An 18,540-nucleotide genomic window follows, 5' to 3' on the forward strand; every position below is an offset into this window, starting at 1 on the left:
AGCCCCGACCCTGGGGCCTGGCTGGAGTCTTGTCACCTCTCTAAGCCTCAGAGCTTCATTGGTCACATGGAGACAAGCACATCTCCCACCTCCTAGGGTTGCTGAAAAGATTCAACTAATCAGGCCTGTCCAAATGCCTGGCCCATGGTAGGTGTTCGGCCAATAGGGCTGTTATTATTACTTTTGTTGTTGTTGATGTGGAAGAAAAAATAGTAAAGTGCTTTGTGGGAAGCTGCGTGTAAGGAGCTGGTCACCTTGGTACCAGCCTGCCGGCACCTATGGCGGCCAGAAGATGCTTAGCACTTACCCAGGACGCTAAGCTGGAAACGTTTGGTCTTCTCTCCTATGGCGTTGGCCGCAACACAGGAGTAGTGGCCTGCACTAGACAGGTTGGCCTGGAGGACCTGCAGGAGGGCTCCATCTGGGGAGATGTGGTGGGCATCTCCGCCAGCCAGGGGCCTGCCATCTTTGAACCATGTGACCTTGGGCTGTGGGTAACCTGTATGCAGAGGGGAGAGGCAAGTGAAAGGTGTCAGCAGGTTCTGACCAGGTCAAACAAGAGGTCAGAGGCTGCTCCAAGATGGGGCAGGGGACATCAATTCTCCGTCTCAGTCCAGAGGCCCATGCAACAGGGCAAGACACAGAAGCAGCCACCAAGCCTGGCCTGGGCCCTTTCCTGTGTGGTTTGATTGCCTTTTCCTTACCCAGGTTGTGGGCAGGAATGGCTTGGTACAGACAGGCAGGACGGAAAGGCAAGTTATCCCTTCCATCCATCCATCCATCCATCCATCCATCCATCCATCCATCCATCCATCTCTCCCAGCCCACAAGCATTAATGGGAGCCTACTCTGCTGGGCACTGGGGGAACCATGGTGACGAGGTAGCCCTTGGTCCTCAAGGAGCTCAGAGCCTGGCTGGGGTACACAGATGTCACAAGGCCACTATGGTCCAGTGTGGTCAGTGCTGGGATAGGGGAGCACTGGGACCCGTAGGAGCCCATGGGCCCAAAGGGTCAGCCAAGGACTCCTTGTGGAGGGTCCTGGAAGCTGAGCTCTGTAGTCAGATGAGGAGTAAGGAAGAGTGGGGCAGAGGCACAGAGAGTGTGCAAAGGCCAAGATGGTGAGAGACCCTCCGTGGGGAGCAGTAGGGCTGGGGGCAGGCAGCCCAGCTCTCCGGGGACCCCCTCCTTCTCGGAGCTGCCTCTCACCCTTCTTCCAGTTCACCGCGTGTGTCCCTTACCCGTGACCTTGCACGTCAGGTGAGCCGTCTGCCCCTCGGGAACCTTGACTGCCTCCTCCAGGTCCTCGTTCTCGATACTGGGAGGAACTGGGAGAAGCAGGGAAGACAGACGCTAACTGACCATGCTGAACAACCACGGAGCAGGAAGCTAAGAGCCCATGGCGCCTCTCTTGCACTTCCCCATCCCCTCACGCCTGCCTCCATGGGGCTGTGAGTTTAATAAACCCTAACCCTAACCCCAACCCTAACCCTCAGCAGCTGGCTGAGGGAAGTACCAGTGCCTCTGGGAGAAGGCCCTGATCAGAGGAAGGCAGTTGGGTGGTATTGAAAATCTTTTCCCCCTTTCATCTGGGGTTAGTTCCAGCTGTTTCTGGAAAGTTCTATGGCAGCCTCAGAGAAGAGGTTGCTGATGAGGCAAAGAAAATAAGGCTTGGCTTCTCCCTCTTGCCGGTGCCAGACCCCACCCCCAGAAGCTCCCAGGCCGGAGGGAAAGGATTGGTGGGTGCCCATGAGAATTGGGGCGGTGACATACCCAGGACCTCCACGCTGAATTTCCTCCGCACCTCCCCAGCCTCGTTGCTTGCCAGGCAAGAGTAGAGGCCTCTGTCTCGCTCCTGGGCCCGGGTCATCTTCAGCATCCAGCCACCTGGGGAGGGGGGGAGTGGGCTCCAAGCACAGCTACGAGCAGCCTTCTGTCCCAAGCTGAGCCCAGGCTGCCCGCCAGGAAGAGGAGCATGCCAGGCATTATATTTAGAGGTATAGGTGTCTGCCTCCCACAATGTTCCATTCCTCAGACGGGTAAACAGGTAGATGGAGCCCCCTGGACATCAGACCTACACCAGGGTAAACTTGAGGACCCTGTTCCAGCAAGAAGGATCTGTCACCTGGCTACCCTCTCTTCTGTGGGTTGGCTGGGGCTAAAAGGACAGCAATGGTTTATGTAGTCCTGGCTCAGATCAGAACCCTCATTCGACTCTGACGGACCTGGTAAAAGGCCACCTTCTCCCAAGGACCTCTCAGAGGTGAACCAGCTCCTCTCAGAGGAATGCAAGGATCTCCTAAGACCAGCCCAAAGAAGGCAGATACACATCATCACTGCTATTCTTGCACCCAGGACAGACATCACTAACTGATCGCCACTCTCCTTTCTGCTGGGCCCAGATGCAGTCTCTGAATTCGTATCATCACACTGAATCTGGCGGCCCCCACCAAGCGCTCAGAAGTGGTGCACAAGGGGAAACTGATTCACCATCCCAGCTTTGGCTGCATGGAACAACTGACGGGTCACTGAGGCTGAGCCTCAGGGGGCCTGGAAGTCCCTGCAAGATTCTGATGGGATATCGCCTCTTGGGCCTCAGTTTCCCCATTTGTATTCCAGCAAGAACCATCACAAACCAACTTTGTGAGGAAGACGAATACTCAAAGGAGAAAGTGCTGAGATCAGCATTTCGCAAAGTTTGTTACGGTTCCATGCTATGTTTCATAGGTGCCGTGAGAATTTTTTTCTGCAGGACTTATCAGAGCCTTGACTATACAGATGGTCACTGTGAGTCTCCAGGAGAGCAGAACAGGAAGCCTTTTCCATACTTACTTAAATCTGATTTTTTTTTTCCTGGAGCACCTCACCTGACCAGTGTTTTTGGGTGCACTCTCAGGGGACCACCAGCTAAAACGGTTATCCCACCCAAGCCTGGCAGTGCAGGATCAGAGGCCACAGGCATGTGATGGACAGAGGTAGAGGGCCAGACCCGAGAACCAGATACTCCCCTGACTGGCACCTTACCTGCCAAGAGGTAGGTGTCCTCCCCAGGGCTGATGGGTTCCTCCCCTCGGAACCAGAGGACCCCTGGAGGTGGAATGCCTGTGGCTTGACAGAGCAGCGTCAAGGGGCTGTGCAAGGCAGCCGTGACGTTGGTCAGTGGGTCCACGTCTCCAGTGAGCTCTGGGGGCACTAGACACAGAGAAGTAGCCGCATTCAGGATGCAGACGGGGGCTGTACGCTCCTGCCTGGCTCCCCACCGATGCCCTCGCCGAGGACCCCCGCCCCCCAGGCAGGGAAGCCTGAGGAGCAAGAAGCGACAAGATCACAGCTGCTCCCACTGAAGGGCGTGAGTGATGGCCACGGGCTGGGCTTTGGTATCAGGCTTGGGCCCCAGTTTCCCCGACCCCTCGTTGGAATGCCAGGAGAATTCGACAAGGACGTGTGTAGAGCGCTTAGCACAGAGCCTGGCACGGAGTAAAGACTGAGCAAACGAGACGGGAATTAGAGCACAGGGGAACACCAGATGGGTCCCTAAACCCACAGAGCAGAGTTCCATTCAGAAAGGAAGCCACACCCTATCAGGCAGGGATTAGGTGGGCGAGGCTGGGGATCCCAGCAACATGGGGACATGAGAGGGTCCCCCCTAAAGGCCCCCTGCCCACCTCTCCCTCCTTGTCTCTCTCCACTCCCTGCCTCCACCCTGAGGCATGCAGGAGGAGCTCAGTAAGAGACTGGAATCACAAGACTCTTCCAGCCGCCGCGAACGCGCTCCAGCCCTCCGCAGAGTCTGTACCCTCTGCCTGGCACTCTTCCTCTCAGCCCGGCTCCCGATGAACCCCTACTCAGCCTTTGCATTTCAGCTAAAAGGTCACCTCCTCCAGGAAGCTGCCCTGACTTCCCAGGACAGCGGTCAGGACCTTCCTGATCTCTCGGGGACCCCCGAATTCCCCCATCACATACGAGTCATGCAGGATAAAGAATGCCCGGAACAGAGAAGGGGAACAGCAAACACGGAAGACAGGGAGGGAGGGAAATGAGGGCTATTTGGAGCCAATCCTGATTTTGAGAGCAGTGTTTGCAACTTCTTGCAACAGGAGCCCTACCCAGAGGGGTCTGACTCCTAGCAGAACAAGGGGGTGGCCCCAGGAGCACAGCCTGGGGACGGAAGCAGCCTTGCCTTCTCCAGTCTGGTCCCCTTCCTGCCCCCCTCCAGCAGGCCGCCAGTCCTCACCCAGCACAGAGAGCGAAAACCTCCTCTCGGCCCTCCCGGCCACGTTCTCGGCCATGCAGCTGTAGTGCCCGGCGTGGGCAGCCCGAGCCCGCTCCACGTGCAGCCTCTGACCCTGGCTCTGCAGCCGCAGGCCAGGCTCGGCCCCCGCTGGCTTGCCGTCCCGCTCCCACGTCACCCTGGGCGGGGGTTTCCCCGTGGCGTTGCACTCCAGAGTGACCTCCTCGTCCTGGACCACGGACACCTGTGTGTGGGGCTCCCGGGGGCCCGCGATCTGAGGGGGAACTAGCACGGGGAGAAAGCACGTCAGGGAAAGTGGGCCGCCGGGCACCGAACACGCGCCACATGCCAGGCTCTGGGCTCGCCTCCATTGGGCCTGTGTTCCTCCATGTCTGGCTGTGTGACCTTAGCCAGGCGACCTCAGCCAGGTGACCCCGCCTCTCTGGGCCTCCACTTTGCATCTCTATAATGGGGTCAGAAAAGTACCCCATGGCCCCCTCCCCCACACCCTGTGAATCACAGGAAGGCCTGCCGTTTGGGCAATAAGCTCACAGAACAGCCTGTAGATTTGTGAGGGGTTTTCTTCCTTAGAAACCAGAGGCTTCCCAGAACTTAACCAGCTGTTAGGACTGGCCGAGGGTGAGGGATTATTCCACAGGTGGGGTTCTCCCCAAGATGCTGAACAGCACTTTTTCTGGCTTTATTTTCTAGAATGATTTTTACAAGGTTGAGATATTTCATTTCATCCCGGCAGGACAAGTCCATGGCGACTTATGTTTCCACCACATACAGGAGCTTCATATCAATTTTACATTTCTTTAGCTTCCAACTGTTTCAAGCTGGGTTTTTCTCCCTCTGGACCATTGGGGGCTTCTTGGGATCACGCTGACCCCTCTCTCACGCTGAGGTCAGGAGCTGTAAGAAGCTGGCTGGGGGTAGGGGGCAGTTGAAATGCCAGAGAGCTAAGGGGTAACAGGACAGTGCTCTCGTCAGCCCTGTTTTGTCTTTGCTTGGGTTTTGGGGTGAGGTCTGCCCTGCCAGGGCACCTGGCTGCCCACCCTGTGGGCCCCTTCTGGCCCCTTCCGCCTGGTTCAGGTCATCGCAGCCTGACTCACCATGCACCTCCAGTTGCTGGTCCTGGCTGCTATTTCCGGCCACGTTGCTGCACTCACAGGTGTACGTTCCCTCCTGGGCCGGCTGGGCCTGTGCTAGGTACAGCAGCCGCCCCACAGCTGACACCTGCCCAAGGCCGGCCCCGTCCATGGGCAGAGGCTGACCTGGATGCATGAGAAAGAAGCCCCTGCTCCTTGGTCCTTCCACCTCGAACACTCGTCCTCCCATCCATCCTGGCCAGCTCCTGCTCATGCGTCAGGTGCCCACTTAGATGTCACCTCCACCAGGAAGCCTTCCCTGAGCACCAAATCTGATCCCGGAACCCACTCTGAGCTCCCATAACACTGAGCCTCTCCCCAACACAGATAAGCCTGCAGGTGGCACGTCCGAATACTGCCCTGGCGTGGGTTGTCCTGGAGGGCAGACCCTGCCTCACTTTCCCCCTGGGATCCTTAGAGGCTCTCTGAGGCCTGGCATATAATAGCGCTCAGTGAAGGCTATCGAATGAATGACCCATCCGTCTAGCTACAGAGATGGGGGAGGGAGACCAAGCAGCTGGCACACCTGGCAGCAAGGAGACCCCGATGCAGGGAAGGATTTTGTAAACCAAGAGGCATTGGATTAAACACCAACTTCCAACATCCTGCACCTGTTCACAGCAGAGCGGCCCTCTGGGCTCTGGCCATCCATCAGCATGTGTCCCAGCAGCGGGAGGAGACAAGGTGGCCACATGACATTCTTCCTCGCTCTTACATTCTATCCTCTGTCCGTGCTCTCTCCCCTGGTGATCTCGACTTGTCTTGTCACTTTTGGATTTATTCTTAGTCCAGACCTCTCTTCTGAGCTCCAGACACCTATGTCTGACTGCTCACTGGACAACTCGTTGGGTGTCTAACAGATCTCAAAATTAAATGCCCCAAACTCCCTATCTGCTCCCCCAAACCTGCCCTTGTAGCCTCTCCCTCTCGGTGATGGCAGAATCACTCTCCTGACTACCAGGCCAGAAGTCATCCCCGACTCCTCCTTCTTCTTAGCCCCCTATCCCAGCCGTCAGAAAATCCGGCCAGCGCCACGTTTGAAATGCATCCAGACTACGGCCCCCTCCCAACACCTCATGGATACCCGCCTAGTCCAAGTGCCGGCATCTCTTGCCCAGAGTCCCTGCAGGAGCCCCCTCACTGGCCACTCTGCTCCCACCCTTGCTCCCAATGCTCTATTCTCATCATGCTAGCAGGAACCATCTAGAGTACAAACCAGACCCCTACAGAAGCCCCATCTCACTCAAGGTAAAAGTTGAGATCCTTACGGCCCATCACTCAGGTGACCATCTCCTGCTACCGTCCCCTTGCTGAATCTGCTCCAGCCCCACTGGCCTCTTTGCTGTTCTTCAAACATGCTTGGCTCATCCCTGCCCCAGGGCCTTTGCACCTGCCATCACCTCTGCCTGGAATGCTTTTCCCTACAATATCCTCATGCTCTTCCCTCACCTTCTCCACATCTGCTTGGTCAAACGTCGCTGGCCACACAACTTAAAATTGCAAATCTCACCTCCCTCCCCCCTCACAACTTCTCCCCTTTCCTGGCTTTTATTTCTCTCCATAGCACTTATCATGTCAGGTATTAAGTCATTTACAGGCATACCTCGGAGATATCACAGGTTCGGTTCCAGACCAACGCAAAAAGCAAATATCAAAATAAAGCGAGTCACGTGATTTTTCTGGTTTCCCAGGGCATATAAAAACTACGTTTAGCCTCTTAAGTGTGCAGTTATGTTTAAAAACACGACGTACATAACTTAGTGAAAAATACTTTAAAATGCTAACCATCATCTGAGCCTTCAGCAAGCCATAATCTTTTTTCAGTAGTAATATCAAAGATCACTAATCACAGACCACCATAACAAACATAATTATAATAATGAAAAAGTTATAAATATTGGGAGAATTATCAAAATGTGACAGAGACCCAAAGCGAGCAAATGCTGGAAAATGTTGGGAGAATGGTACCAATAGACTTGCTGGAGGCAGGGTCGCCATAAACCTTCAATTTACAAAAACACGACATCTGCGAAACTCAGGAAAGCAAAGCACGATAAAACGAGGTATGCCTGTACTAACTTGTCATTTATTATCTGACTGCCTCAATCCACTGCTGTACATCCAGCACCTAGAATGGGGCCTGGCACAGAGAGGCTCTCAACAAATACTGGTTAAATGAATGAATTCCAAATATTTATCGAGCACCTGTTTTGTACCGGACACTGTCTTAGCCACTGCTGAATTCCCGGACAGTGCCTCCCAGGGCTCACGGGCTCACGGAGGAGCAGACATTGAAGGACTAAGGTGGGTAACATGACAAGCTAACATACAGGGGTGGCGTCAAGGAGGCCTAGACTGGGGTGGAGGTCGGGGAGGGCTTCCTGGAAGAAGACACATCTGAAGTGAGGCCTGAGGATCAATCCAGCTCTCATTGGCTGAGAAGGGGCTGCAGGGCCTTCTGTAACCAGCACCCGCACCCCCTAGGGCTGCAAGCCCACCCACCTCCAACTCAGCTGGAATGGGGGCACCCAGCAAGGGCAGGGAGCAGCCTCCTTGGGTGGGGCAATGAGGGTAGGGCTGGGCGAGGTCAGCCATCCTACCGTCCTTCCTCCAGGAGATCTTGGGGAAGGGGACGCCCCGACATTCACAGGACAGCCTGGCGGGGTGCCCCTCGGTCACAGTCAGGGTGCGAGGCTCTGGTGAGGGGAACACTGGAGGGACTGAGTAAAAGAGAGGAGGTGAGGTGGGCAGGAAGTCGTGGGCTGGGATAAGACAGGGACCCCGGCGGGGAGAGGGTGGGGTGGAGGAGGGCTGTATCCTAGAACCCACTCAAGGCAGCTCCAACCCCAGGGCCTGAGACCCGGCCCTCACAGGGGCAGGGGAGGGACCCTCACCCCAGACATTTAGGTTGTAGTGTTTCTCCGAGCAGCCTGCCTGGTTCAGCGCCTCGCAGGTATAGCGGCCTGCGTCCGCCACCCCGGCTCTGTCCACCTGGCCGAGAGCAAAAACCACCCATCAGCCGGGGCGGCACAGATGGAATTACCCCCGGACAGACTGTGTGACCTTGGGCATGTCACTTTACGTTGCTGAGTCCCCCCTCCCACCTGGAACCAGGGAGCAGTGGTGGCACCTGCTGAGCCTCTTGTACCGGGAAGTTTCTGGAAGCCAGGGCCTTGGTGGCCTGACATGGACTGGGCACAAATGGCGGCCCTGCCAGCTTCACCCCACTTCACATCCACAGCCCAGTCCTGTCCCAAGGAGGAGGCGGAGGGGACCCTGTCCTCAGGGGTCAGATCCTGACCTAGGCGGGTGTTGGAGCTAGGCTGTGGCTTTGCAGAATGAAGGGAAGGAGGGGGCGGTATTCCAGGCAGAGGAAACCAAACAAAGGGGCTCAGAGTTGGGAATGATCATATCACAAGATGTAGAGGGGTGGGAGGAGGAGGAACAGGCTGGACTGGAGGGTCCTCCCCGCACCTTGGAGAGGTCCTTCCCCTCCCCCAGCTGACATGGATGAGCTGTTCTCTGGGGCAGGTGGGGCCTCACAGGCATTCTCTAGGACTCTCCCAGCCACCCCAGAAGAAAGGCACCAGGTGTTCACAGGCGAGAGCGCGGAGGCCAGTGTGGTCAGAACACCACCCAACAGTGCAGTAGTCGGGAGGAGGCGGAGCTAAAGTTTAAACCCAGGCTGACTCCAGAGTCCCTGACCCTAATTAACCCCTGCCTTGCTGGGCCAGATGAAGGGCCTTAAATGCCCAAAGGCAAGGAGGCTTTCGAACGAGGAGTGAAAAACTCGTGGGGGTCCTGAGGGAAGTGCCCCCCACCCACTGAGGGCTCAGTCCCGGGGCTTCGCTCTCCATCCCTGTCTGGCTGGAAGCAGCTCTGATGGGTCCTGGGACTGGAGGGGCCTGCAGGTCACAGCGAGCTGAACTGATGCTCACGGGGGCACCTCAGCCCGCCCTGTTCAGGGCTCAGCTCTGCTCACAGCGGGGACCCCCTTGGTGGCCTGGGAGGCCGCACACCTCGAGCAAGGCCTTGTCTGCGGAGAGGCGGATGCCAGGCCGGGGCTCCAGGGGGCGGCCGTCCTTCCGCCAGCTCAGCACGGGAGGGGGCACGGCGTGGCTCTGGCACTCCAGGGCCACTGACTCGTTGGCCGCGACGGACACGTTCAGCTCTTCTCCAGGGATGCTTGGGGGCACTGCGGGAAGGGGCGGGGCAGGGGCTGTCTCAGCAGCCAGGAGCAAACACCAGGGATGGGAAGTCACCATTAGGACGAGGGCCCACCCCCTGAGCTGCAGCCCTCTTGTCCTCCCCTTGATGACCTTTAGAGGGGGCCCCCAAACCTGAATAGGATGGTGCATTATAACAACATCAATATCCTGAATATGATTTTGTACTTTAGTTGTACCAGATGTTACCACTGAGGAAAGGGCCCAGCCGCCCACCGGTCCACAACAGGGGAGTTCACCCTCTAGGAGAGGGCTCTGGGGGTCCAACTGACCCCTACATGAAGGCAGACACAGTCTCAGGCCAGACCTCCCACATCCAACCCCCGGGGACGCCCCAGCCCCGCCTTCCTGAGCCGCCGGCCTGCACCCGGCAGGGCCCAGGGCCTGACACTCACTGTGGACGTGAAGGGTGACGTCCTGGCGGTCCTCGCCCACTGCGTTCACGGCCACGCAGGAGTAGCTGCCAGCGTCGGAAGCCCGGGCACCGGCCAGCGTGAGGACCCGGCCCCCGGGGAAGACCTGTGGCCCAGAGGGAAGTCCACACGAGGTCAGGCCCTGCTAGCAGGCCCAGACCCCCAGGGCCCACCACAATGCAGAGGAACCTCGAGCTCTGCCCAGACCTCAGGACCTCCGCTGGCTGGTGGGGAATAACGTCGGTCCTGAGAAAGAGTGCCCTGGAGTAGGGCTACGGCTAGGGAGCCCTTGAAATAAGGCTGGTCCCCAAGTGTAAGACGCACAACTGATTTCAGAGAGTTTGTACAGAAAGGAGAGCGTAACACGTCTGGTTGATGGTTTTTTAATAATGATCACGTGATGCAACGATACTTTTTGGATATACTGGGTGAGCTAAAATGTATTTTTTTATACAGCAGGTTTTTTTCTAATACTCACTTTTTATTTATTTATAAATAAATAAATAAAGTAGCCAAAGGACACTTTTATTTATGCCGCACTGCGAGGCTTTCGGGGTCTTAGTTCCCCGACCGGGGATCGAACCCGTGCCCCCTGCAGTGGCAGCAAGGAGTCCTAACCACCGGGCCACCAGGGAATTCCTTAAAATGCATTACTAAAATTGGTTTCGCCTGTTTCTTTTTATTCCTCCTAATGCAGCTACTAGAAATTTTCAAATCACATATTCGGTTCACCTTGGTGGCGGGCATTATGTTTCTGGAGACCACCTGGCTCTGGACTCCGTTCAGCAGCTCCCCTTCCTCCCCCCAGCCGACCATCCTGGGCCATCACCGTTTCCCTCTCCCCTCGGCACTCCCAGGCCCTGACCTCTGCTCCCAGCACCTACTGAGGCACCCGGGGGGCGAGTCAGGGCCACCCAGCCCTACTGACCTGGAGGCCAGAGGTCCCCGCAGTGGACACGGGGTTTCCATCCTTCAGCCACAGCAGCGCGGGGCTGGGGGCTCCCGTGGCGTTACAGGTCAGCCGGACCGGGGTGTGTGGCAGCACGGGGCCCGGCAGGCTGGGTGGCAGGGTGATACGCGGAGGCACTGCAGGGTGAGGGCGGCACAGGGCACAGGCTGAGCCCCGCCGGGGGTGAGGCAGGCAGGGCCCCTGGCTGGGTACTCACACAGGAGCACACGGCCACACACAAAAGCTTAGGGACAGCCACTCCCAGCACGGGCTCAGCACTCCACAGTCCCTGAGGTTGCTCATCTCAGCCTTCCAACTCCACCATGAGGCTTCCACAGATGGGAAACCGAGGCTCAGAGAGGGAAGTCACCCGCCCAAGGGCTGACCAGCTAGGAACTGGCAGACACAGCACCTGAACTTGGGCCTTCTGGTCAGCGCGAGGTCATTATCACGGGGATGGTGTAGGGGTAGCCAGGGTTGAGAATCCCTGGGCAGGTTTTGCTTTCCAACTCAGAGGTATCAGCCTACAGACAGCCCCTCGTGGGCAGAAAGTGGTCAGAAGATTGAGTTGTATCTGGTAGGCACGAGCCATGACACCCAGGGTCCCAGCCTCCTGTCCAGCTACCTACCCCCTGCTCTCAGGATAAAGACCCGATCTTTCCAGCCTCCATCTGGTCCCCAGCACCACCCTGGCCCCTCCTCTCACTGCTCTGTAAGCTCCAAGCCCCCAGCCTCCTTTCAGTTTCTCAAATTCTCTATAGCCTAGGCATTTTGCACATGGTCTCTGTTTAGGGATCCAGCTCTCAGAGATGCCTCCTGGGACCCCACCCCCCCAGGCCAGGTCAGCGCCCCAGTTCCAGGCATTCAGTTGTACCTCACTTTGCCTAGCTCTTATCACAATTGTCATGAAACAGTACTTTGGGTGAGTATCCAATTACCATATCCTCCACTAGACTGAAAGCTCCTGGGTCCGTCTTGCTCAGGGCCGCAGTCCCCGGGTCTGCCCAGAGCACGTACAGGCGCACCTCGTTTTATTGTGCTTCACCTCACTGCACTTTGCAGATGTTGCGCTATTTACAAACTGAAGGTTTGTGGCAGCCCTGCCTTGAGCAAGTCTATCGGTGCCACTTTTCCAACAGCATTGGCTCACTTCTGGTCTCTGTGTCACATTTTGGTAATTCTCGCAATACTTCAAACTTTTCCCTTACTGTTCTGTTTGTTACAGCGATCTGTGAACAGTGATCTTTGATGTTACTACTACGACTCAGCAAAGGCTCAGATGGTGGTTAGCATTTTTTAGCAATAAAATACTTTTAAATTAAAGGCTGTCCTTTCTTTAGACATAATGCTACTGCACAGTTACTAGACTCCAGTGTAGTGTAAGCAGAACTTTTCTATGCAATGGGAAACCAAAACATTCATGTGACCTGCTTTATTTTGATATTCGCTTTATTGTGGTGGTCTGGAACTGAATGAAGCTGCAGGATCTCTGAGGTACGCCTGTACTCAATAGATGGGAGGAATTGATGTGTGAACAAATGGATGGTTAGACGGACGGATGGGTGGATAGGCAGAGGATTGGATGGATGGTTGGATCAGTGGAAGAACAGTTGGGTGTTTCCATGCATGGATAGAAGAATGGATGGATGAATGAATGGAGGGATAAATTATAAATGGATGGAAGGAAGGAAAGAGGAATGAAACGAAGGATGGATGAATGGATGATGGATGGAAGGAAGGATGGAAGGATGAACAGGCTGAGGGACAAATGGATGGAAGACACCTTTTGGGACGAGGAACCCTTTAGTCTCAGGGCAGCTCACCATTGACCCGCAGGCCGTACTGCAGCTCTGCGCTGCCTGCCACGTTGGACGCCACACAGCGGTAGCTCCCGGCATCAGAAAATCGGGCTCGCTCAATGAGGAGAACTCTCCCATCAGCTGACACCGTCACTCCCTCCTGGGCAGAGACAGGCTGGTGGCCCTTGAACCAGGAGATATCTGGTGAAGAGAAGAGAGATGAAAGGAGGGTCCCTGCCAGCCCTTCAGACTGTGCCCTGTGTCATGGGCATCCAGGAGAGGCTTCCTGGGTGGCCATATGGTGTGCCTTTATTTCAGGCACTGGAGAAAGCCAGTGTTCTCCAGGAAGGGGGGCGGGGCAGAACAGGGCAGCGTTGTCTGAGATGGAACCAAAGGCAGAGAGGGTTGCAGGCTGGGGCAGCCAGGAGCAAGGAGAGTCAAAGTCAGCCCAGCCCCTCACATCCTCCCCCTGCCAGGAGACCACCCATGAGGGAGATCTTTAGAGGAGAACATGGTATACCCCCAAACAGCAGCCTCATAAATATGGACCAATTATAAAAAGCTACATGCACCCCCATGTTCATAGCAGCACTAGTCACAATAGCCAAGACATGGAAACAACCTAAATGTCCATCAACAGATGAGTGGATAAAGAAGATGTGGCACATATATACAATGGAATATATGGAAGGAAGGATGGAAGGATGAACAGGCTGAGGGACAAATGGATGGAAGACACCTTTTGGGACGAGGAACCCTTTAGTCTCAGGGCAGCTCACCATTGACCCGCAGGCCGTACTGCAGCTCTGCGCTGCCTGCCACGTTGGACGCCACACAGCGGTAGCTCCCGGCATCAGAAAATCGGGCTCGCTCAATGAGGAGAACTCTCCCATCAGCTGACACCGTCACTCCCTCCTGGGCAGAGACAGGCTGGTGGCCCTTGAACCAGGAGATATCTGGTGAAGAGAAGAGAGATGAAAGGAGGGTCCCTGCCAGCCCTTCAGACTGTGCCCTGTGTCATGGGCATCCAGGAGAGGCTTCCTGGGTGGCCATATGGTGTGCCTTTATTTCAGGCACTGGAGAAAGCCAGTGTTCTCCAGGAAGGGGGGCGGGGCAGAACAGGGCAGCGTTGTCTGAGATGGAACCAAAGGCAGAGAGGGTTGCAGGCTGGGGCAGCCAGGAGCAAGGAGAGTCAAAGTCAGCCCAGCCCCTCACATCCTCCCCCTGCCAGGAGACCACCCATGAGGGAGATCTTTAGAGGAGAACATGGTATACCCCCAAACAGCAGCCTCATAAATATGGACCAATTATAAAAAGCTACATGCACCCCCATGTTCATAGCAGCACTAGTCACAATAGCCAAGACATGGAAACAACCTAAATGTCCATCAACAGATGAGTGGATAAAGAAGATGTGGCACATATATACAACGGAATACTACTCAGCCATAAAAAGAGAACGAAATAATGCCATTTGCAGCAACATGGATGGAACCAGAGATGATCATACTAAGTGAAGTAAGAAAGAGAAAGACAAATGCCATATGATATCACTTATGTGTGGAATCTAAAATATGACACAAATGAACCTATCTACAAAACGGACTCGTGGACATAGAGAACAGACTGGTGGTTGCCAAGGGAAAGGGGGTTGGGGGAGGGACGGAGTGAGAGGTTGGGGTCAGCAGATGTAAGCTTTTATATATAGAATGGAGAAACAACAAGGTTCTACTGTATAACACAGAGAACTATATTCAATATCCTATGATAAACCATAATGGAAAAGCATATAAAAAAAGAATGTATATATATATATATACATATGTGTAACGGAATCACTTTGCTGTACAGCAGAAATTAACACAACCTTGTAAACCAATATACTTCAATTTAAAAATAAATTTTAAAAATAATGTGTAACGGAATCACTTTGCTGTACAGCAGAAATTAACACAACCTTGTAAACCAATATACTTCAATTTAAAAATAAATTTTAAAAATAAAGTTAATAAAGAGATAATAAATAAACTAGTTAACGACCGATTGTATCTTCAACTTCCTTACCTCCTGCCAGGGTCCATCCCAGAAGAGGGTGTCCCCATGGCAGAGGGCAAACACCTCCAGGGCTCACCACCCCAGGCAAAGCAGGGCTGACCTGGTTCAGATGGGGGACAGGAAACGGACCCCCTTCCTGGGCCCATCCTGTCTGCCGGGCACCCACACCTAGCCCTAGCTCCTAGACCTTTGCTCAACTGCTGGTCTAGGGAAGAGGCCCAGATGGAGGTCCTGGTCCTCACCGCCAGCCCCGGGGCAGCCCCGTGAAGCCACAGACTCAGCAGAAACCCGGCAGGTTTGTTTCAGACACCAGTGCAAAGGCTCTGGGCCCTGGCGGTGACTGGCATGTAATGGGCATTGCATAAACAGCTGTTGAGAAGGAAGAGGGGGACGCTGGGGAGGGAAGGCGAAGGCCTGCTGATCTCATCCTGCTTTGTCCACAGCCAGAGTGGTGCCTGCGACACTGCCCCGCCTCGCTGGATGGGGAAATGGGGTTGGCTGGAGTGGGCTTTCAGCCAGGAGGAGGGGTCTTACTTACCAGGAGGGGGTACGCCCGAAGCCAGACACTCCAAGTTTACGGAGGCATTTTCCAGCACTGCCTTTTTGACCAGGCCCGGCTCGATATTGGGGGGCACTAGGGGAGACGAGGAGAGCCCTGACTTGGCGGGGGTACAGGCTCTGCGTGGCTCATCTCAGCCTCCCCAGTGCCCCTCCCCAGCCTTCCCAAGGTGGGCTGGGCAACAAGGACGACCCAGGCGCCCGACGCCCCAGGAACAGCCAGTATCAGGCACACCGGGGAGGTGGACCCCAGACAGTCACGAGGAGTGACAAGGACAAGGATTTGCCCACATACACAAGGACCTAAATGAGCCCCCAAATGAATAGAACAAGCAAAGATAAATATGAATGAGAACAAGGCTGTCCACTGAAAATCCGGCAGGAAACAACCAAAAGTGACCACGGAGCAAATGATTTTCTACTTCTAAAGTTAAGTACGTGACATTAATTTGAGAACCCCCAGCCGACCCCAACCCCCCACGGCAGCCCTGCGGGCCCTCAATCACCCACCACCCCAGGTCCAGGCTCCGCCTCCACCCACATCCTCACCCAACACCTTGAGCGCCACGTCCCTCCTGCTCTCTCCAGCCAGGTTAGTGGCAGCACAAGTGTAGATGCCTTCGTCCCTCAGCTCCACCTTCTCGATCTGGTGGAGAGGAGGAAGGGCCGGTGTGTGCCAGGATGTGGCGGGGGGGGCCTGGGGTCAGAGCAACACTGGGACATGGCAAGTGGCCAGGCTGCTACTGACCCCAGTGCGGGAGAAGTGAGGCATGGGCACAAGCTCGGCTCCGGTGGAGTTCTGAGCCACATATTCAGATTCCAGGGGATCCCTCTGGTCTTGGGGATACTCCCCTCCTCCCATTTTCTCCCTCTGGGAGCTCAAACTCCGGAGACCTGGACTAGGTTTAGGGCTCCCTTCCTTCTTCAGACCCAGCACCCCAAGGTCCACTGAGCATTTCTAGGATGAGTGGACTCTGTTTGTCCTGCCTCCAGGCTGCCAGAGCTCCGCCTGGGCTCTCCGGGGCCACTAAAAAGCAGCCCCTCCACCTGTGCAAGGTTGGCCTGCCAGCCCCGGGGCCCTTGCACGTACCTGCAGGTTCCCCCCCGAGGCTGCCAGGGCCACACCATCCTTCCACCAGCGGAGGCTTGGGGTAGGTACCCCAGTCCCTGCACATTGGAGGGTCACAGGCCGCAGGAAAGGGGCTGTGATGTTCTCACCCCCAACTATGACCACCGATGGGACCTCTGGGCAGAGGAAGAGGCAGGGAGGCCAAGTCAGGGTCAGGAGGGGTGCAGCGGGCACCCAGAAACCTCTTCAATGCCTGGGGAGGGAGGAAGTGGCCTTGCAGGGCTGGCCTCTAGCTTCCCCCCACTCAACCCTCCAGACACCTGGCCTTAGGGGAAAGAGCACCAGACTGAGAGCCGGCAGAGCTAGTCCTTCCCTTTAAAATTCTCCCATCCATCATCCATCCATCCATCATCCATCCATCCATCATCCATCCATCCATTATCCATCCATATGTGTCCCACACTGCACTATGCACAGGGACACAGCAGAGAAAGTTCTGTGCTGCCCTCAGAGCTCCCGAGCTGGGCAGTGGAGATGAACAGCCAAACGAGAAATCCCAACACAGTAGGTGGGGGGCTATGGCCACGAGAGGCTGGGCAGTGCAGATTATAACCATGGTGGAATCAAGGAGGGCTTCCTGGAGGAAGGGGTGTTTTTAGGACAGACCTGAAAGATAGGGAGGAGCTAATCAGGCAAAGAGGAAGAATGTTCCAGGCAGAGGGAACAGCATTTGCAGGACTGGAGGTAAGAAAGCCAACGTATTTAAACAGTTGAATGAAGTTCAGCGTGGTCAGCATAAAGAGAGCAAGCCGGGGTCGGGGGGAGGCTGGGGAGGGGCTCGAAAGCCTGTAGACAAGTGTGATGAGCAGCTGAGACCACCCTCTCACACCTGTCTCTTTGGGGAGCTGGGAAGTCCAGACCAGAAATGCTGTCCAGAGAAGACCAGCTCCATGCCCTTCCCATGTCTGTCAGGCTGGCTTCACCCACCCTGGCATCTCGGGCTGTCATTGCCCCAGAAGCCCAGGCCGCCCTCACCGTGCACAGACAACTCCACTTCAGCCCCCGCAGTGCCCGCTTCATTGGTGGCCTGGCAGGCGAACAGGCCCGCGTGGTCCAGCTCCACGTGGTCGATGTGCAGTGCGGTCCCCTGCGAGGTCAGCTGCACCCCGGCCAGCTCCTCGGCTGGGCGGCCATTCTGCAGCCACCTAAGGTGTGTGAGGAGGGGAACAGGTCAGCCTGAGGCTAGACAACGTAGGGGCAACAGGACAGGCCAAGAGGCCAGGCAGCACCTCTCTCCTGTTCTCACGTCCCTGGCTCCATGGTCCCTGGCTCCATGGCCTCTTTCACGCTCCTGGGAGGGGAAGCATCTCCCGTCCCCACCCGCCCCCCAAAGCATGCTCTCTGCCTGTCCCCCAGCCCCCCAGTTCTGGCCTCCACCGCCCCATACGCACTGGATCGTGGGCACTGGGGAGCCTGAGGCCTGGCAGGGAAGGTCCAGGGGCTGTCCCACGAGGGTGGTCACCGGGCCCAAGCCTTCAGCCAACAGGAGCTGCGGGGGGACTGTGGGCAGGAGCCACCACTGGGTGTCTGGGGCTGAGGAAATTCCGGCCTACAGGCCTCCCAAGTCCCAGCGCCACCAGAGCCAGGCCCAAGCTTCACCTCACCCTCCAAGCACTCCCATAAACGGCCCCTGGTCCAGAAGGCCTTCTAGGACCGCCCAAGTTCAGCCTCCCCGCACGACTGGCCTGTTTATTCAACGTCTTCCCACAGACCCAGGGCTCAGGAGTCCCGTCTGCGGGTTCCCTGCCTTATCCAGAGTCAACGGCTGTGCAGTGTCTGTGAAGTGGAAGAAGCAGGCGAAGGGCCCGCCCACCCAGCCCCGGGACCAGCGCCCGACACCCAGCTTTGGGCCTCAGGGCATAAATGTCCATCTTATTGACCGGGAGCGTCTCCTGGAAGGCAGGGCGGTGGCCTTCACCCTGGATGACCCGGCCCAGGGTCATGGGCAGGAGCGGGGACCCTTGACCCCGGGAATCGACCCTGCCCACACTGTATCCCTGAGGGGCCCCAGCCCAGCCGCAGTGTCCTCA

The 18,540-nt window shown here is 56.2% G+C and overlaps 1 protein-coding gene across 1 annotated transcript in view; it reads right to left on the bottom strand.

Moving 5' to 3' along the window:
• HMCN2 (hemicentin 2) overlaps positions 1 to 18,540 on the bottom strand; it is a 146,068-nt gene that overhangs the window by 53,712 nt on the left and 73,816 nt on the right. Inside the window, exons 25-41 of the mRNA XM_028497384.2 lie at positions 17,902 to 18,010; positions 17,486 to 17,655; positions 16,472 to 16,626; positions 15,931 to 16,027; positions 15,362 to 15,457; positions 13,548 to 13,724; positions 10,949 to 11,106; positions 10,003 to 10,126; positions 9,401 to 9,576; positions 8,276 to 8,372; positions 7,982 to 8,101; positions 5,346 to 5,507; positions 4,234 to 4,515; positions 3,024 to 3,191; positions 1,773 to 1,886; positions 1,241 to 1,327; positions 308 to 499 (exon numbers count right to left, since the gene is read on the bottom strand). Of these exons, the coding sequence (XP_028353185.1) occupies positions 308 to 499; positions 1,241 to 1,327; positions 1,773 to 1,886; positions 3,024 to 3,191; positions 4,234 to 4,515; positions 5,346 to 5,507; positions 7,982 to 8,101; positions 8,276 to 8,372; positions 9,401 to 9,576; positions 10,003 to 10,126; positions 10,949 to 11,106; positions 13,548 to 13,724; positions 15,362 to 15,457; positions 15,931 to 16,027; positions 16,472 to 16,626; positions 17,486 to 17,655; positions 17,902 to 18,010 (2,484 nt within the window). The remainder of the gene's footprint in view (positions 1 to 307; positions 500 to 1,240; positions 1,328 to 1,772; positions 1,887 to 3,023; positions 3,192 to 4,233; positions 4,516 to 5,345; positions 5,508 to 7,981; positions 8,102 to 8,275; positions 8,373 to 9,400; positions 9,577 to 10,002; positions 10,127 to 10,948; positions 11,107 to 13,547; positions 13,725 to 15,361; positions 15,458 to 15,930; positions 16,028 to 16,471; positions 16,627 to 17,485; positions 17,656 to 17,901; positions 18,011 to 18,540) is intronic.

This window comes from Physeter macrocephalus, chromosome 13 (assembly GCF_002837175.3).
Source record: "Physeter macrocephalus isolate SW-GA chromosome 13, ASM283717v5, whole genome shotgun sequence".
Classification (NCBI taxonomy): domain Eukaryota; kingdom Metazoa; phylum Chordata; class Mammalia; order Artiodactyla; family Physeteridae; genus Physeter; species Physeter macrocephalus.